The sequence below is a fragment of the Chrysochloris asiatica genome, unplaced genomic scaffold, assembly GCF_000296735.1.
Source record: "Chrysochloris asiatica unplaced genomic scaffold, ChrAsi1.0 scaffold00062, whole genome shotgun sequence".
Lineage (NCBI taxonomy): Eukaryota > Metazoa > Chordata > Mammalia > Afrosoricida > Chrysochloridae > Chrysochloris > Chrysochloris asiatica.
In genome coordinates this window covers 17,055,670-17,059,371 of record NW_006408580.1, presented here as the reverse complement: position 1 = coordinate 17,059,371, position 3,702 = coordinate 17,055,670, and the positions used below count along the sequence as shown (strand labels likewise).

General features: G+C 43.0%; 1 protein-coding gene across 1 annotated transcript in view; it reads left to right on the top strand.

Moving 5' to 3' along the window:
- The first annotated feature begins 3,066 nt into the window (after nt 1-3,066).
- Nucleotides 3,067-3,702, top strand: part of XK (X-linked Kx blood group (McLeod syndrome)) — a 52,286-nt gene continuing 51,650 nt past the window's right edge. Inside the window, exon 1 of the mRNA XM_006864300.1 lies at nt 3,067-3,311. Coding sequence (XP_006864362.1) covers nt 3,067-3,311 — 245 coding nt within the window. The remainder of the gene's footprint in view (nt 3,312-3,702) is intronic.

Below are 3,702 nucleotides of genomic sequence, written 5' to 3'. Positions count from 1 at the left end.
GGAAACACTTTGTAAAGCCATATACCGAGGGATAGATAGTCAACCAATACATGTTAGTTTTGAAATGTTCATTTTTCAAGTCAACAGAATTTATTTCACCACAAAGATTTTTTTTGTTCACAATTCACGATGCTTATGGAAATATGATTGTATCATTACAGGGAAAAAAGAAAAACAGCTTGTGATATACTTCACAAGCAACAAATTAGTACAATACCTTAATTGGTTTTCTGGGGTAATCAATAATCTGCCAATATAGTATCTCTACTTATTCCTAATTGTACCTAGCAATTAATAAGTACTCTATTTAAAACACTATTTAATTGTGAATAATTGTTCAATAAAGTAGTGCTATTAATAAAATTGTACTCTGCAATACTTTTGCTTCAGCACAAATGCAGATTCAAAAAACATAAAATTATAAAAAACAAACAATGCACCAAATAATGTAGCGATTAGGTATTATCAGCTTAAAATTCTTCTAATGTCCATTCATGAGCATTTAATCCAATATCAGTTATCTATTGTATATGACTTCATTTTTGAAGGACTTCCACAGAAAATTAGAGGCTTTAAATTTTTTCCTATTTGCCAAAAGAGGTTCTATGCCCTTTTGCTAATTGCTATCTTTCCTTAGGGGAACTTTGAGGAGCTTTCAAAGACATATCTGTAGCAATTAGGTCTAAATTTAGAGCAGACCGTTGTCAGATATTTTACTATATCATAAATATTATAATACTATATTTTATAATAAAACTAAATTCTCAAGTATTCTGATATGTCACATATGATTATACTAAGAATAACTTTTTATGTCTATTATTATATGCATAATATTTTTTAATGCATATGTTAGTCCTGGCAAGAAAGTATAATGCAAGATGGGATATAAAAGGATATGAAACTGATCTTTAGTAAAAATTATTTTAGGTGTTTAACAGGGAAACTGGCAAGCATAAGTTCTAACATACATAGGCTCAAGGACAAAATGGCACACGAAAATACATAATGACATGTTCACTAGGGCAAGTTAGCTAGTGTGCAGACAGAGAAGGATAAACTCAAAAATGCTCTTCACATTTTACTGTTTGTTATTGATTGTTCCTGGAGGGGGAAGTAGTAGCGCCAATCCATATTGTTTCCCCTTCATGTAGGGGCTCTGCTATGTGCTGTAATGCACTCTCTTTAAAAGCAAGACTAAGACAGAAGTTTAGAGGTGTACTTTACTGTTTTTAAAACTGCTGTTACAATGTTCTAAACACTGATCTTTCCAAATGTGTTTTCTGTGTTAGTTTTGTACTGTAGAAAACTATTGCCTGTAAACTGGACTTAATAGTACTTCAAGCAATGTTATTTATTGACTTACCCAGTCCCTTCACATTTAAGTACATTTAAGTATTGTAAAACCTGTGATAATCTTTTGCCTTAAAATAAAACCTAATGCTGAATATAGTGAGTTCTAATGAATAATTCTAAGGTCCTAATTAATTTCTCCTTTAAAGCTTACATCAGTGTCAAATAAAATATTACACAAAATGTTCTGTGGAGTGTTGTTGCTGATTCTGTATTTGTAACTGTGTGTGTATCCTGATCCAGGACATGGTGGCCTGCTGGGTTCTATAAATAGGCATTAGTAATCCTTTTAGAAAACAGGCCTGGTACCTCTCAGCTGTTGGCTGAGTCTTCCCTAACTCCTTATAAATAGATGTCACACAATAACACCCCCCCCAAAAAAAGCCCTTCATGTTCTTTCCCGCTACATTTTTTTTGTCTAAATTCCTACTGAATTTTCTATATCTCCTTGTGCTTACATCATTTTTCTGTACAGAAACATGGTAGGGAGGCCAGAAAATTGTTGAATTCACCGATTTTCAGCATAGAAAGGGTTCTTATAATTACTAAACTCCAAAGAGAAAGGAAGACCCCCAGCGAGGTGCATTGGCAAAGTGGCAGCATCAATGGGTTCAAGTGTGGCAACAATTGTGAGTTTGGCCCAGGATCCAGCAGTGTTTCGTTCTGTTGTGCATAGGGTCACTATGAGTCAGTAACTCAAATCAGAAACCCTATAAGGGATGCGAGTTGAAACCAACTCAACAGCACTTAACAATAGCAGTCCCTTTATGGAATAGGCTAGAATCTGAGTTTTAGAGAGATTTACTGTCTTGAACAAGTTCTTCACCAGTTCACTGGGTGAAAAGCTATGTTACTGGGGTTGGCACACACCAGAAAACGTAGGTATGCCTTGGGCTAGACAATTGCTTCCTTATTAGGCTCTGGTCTTTGCCTTGTTTGAGTTAGTCACAGTTATAGAGGAATACATTTTGTAGGCAATTTTTCTGGGAGGGAAGGTGTTGGCTTCTAGAGATTACCTCTGATACTCTTTCACCACTGAAAACAACAAGTCAGACAATTGTATGTAGAAAAAGTAGGGAAATGCTTATATGGTACAGTGAAAAGTTAATCCTTCCCATCTTTTTGGTGGGTGCTTGCCAATGCACTAGCACTTTGAATTTGAAAAGCATCTGTGTGATTATTTATAAATGACAGGAAACGCAGGTGCTTTCAGGAATCAGGCATTAGCCCGGTTCAGATAATACTGACTGGACTGAAAAGGTGCCCAGGCCCCAATTCTGGACCTCTTTGATGAAGGTTTGCAAGCGGATGTGAACATTTTCCTAAGAAAGAGGCAGCAAAGGGACTCTAGGACCCAGAGGCTGCACACAGGGGCACCAGCGCCTGCAGTATCAGTTTGGGCTCCCAGCGAGCTGTGCCAAGGCGCGAGTTCGCGGCCTGTCTGGGGACTGTCACCACAGAGACGCCGCAGGCACTCCGACGCGCGGGTGGCGCACGGTGCGCGTGGGCGTGTCCCGGCGGGGCCGCGCTGTCCGCCCCACCCCAGCCTGATCGCTTGCCCCCGGGCCCAACTCTAGCTCTTAGGCCTGGCGGCCGGGCCCCCGTGCCCTCGGCGGGCGACGCAGATCGGGGACTGGCATGTCGGGGGCCCCTAGGGCCACCGCTGTCGCCGCTGCGTCCGCCGCCGCTGGTGAGCGCCGCTGACGCGCGGAAATGAAATTCCCGGGCTCTGTGCTGGCGTCCGTGTTCCTGTTCGTGGCCGAAACGTCGGTGGCGCTCTACCTGAGCAGTACCTACCGATCGGCCGGGGACCGCATGTGGCAGGCGCTGACGCTGCTTTTCTCGCTGCTCCCCTGCGCGCTCGTGCAGCTCACGCTCCTCTTCGTGCACCGCGACCTCAGCCGTGACCGGCCGCTCGTGCTGCTCCTGCACCTGCTGCAACTCGGGCCCCTCTTCAGGTGCGTGTAGACTGGAAAGGGTGGGGGTGGGGGTGGGAGCCCCTAGGGGATGTGGAGAAACTCAGCCTTCTGTTAGGGACAGGTGACTGGACTAGGAGCTGGGCCCCTGGCTAGCCCGCCTCACTCCCCAGCCCCACCATTCTGGCCCCCCAAATGCGGCAGAATCCTGGGATAATGATAAGAGAACTGAGAGATACATGCTGCATTCTGTTGGGTGGTACCAGGTGAAATTGCCAATCGTCGATTGAATTTGACCAACCCAAACAGCAATGTCATGTGCTTCTACCTCATAAGATACACGTTTTCTCTGTACTCAAGTGGGCTCTGACAGGATTTGTTTATGTCGTCACAAACCCCCAGGAAGTGTCTTCTTAGTCAATATATGTATTTG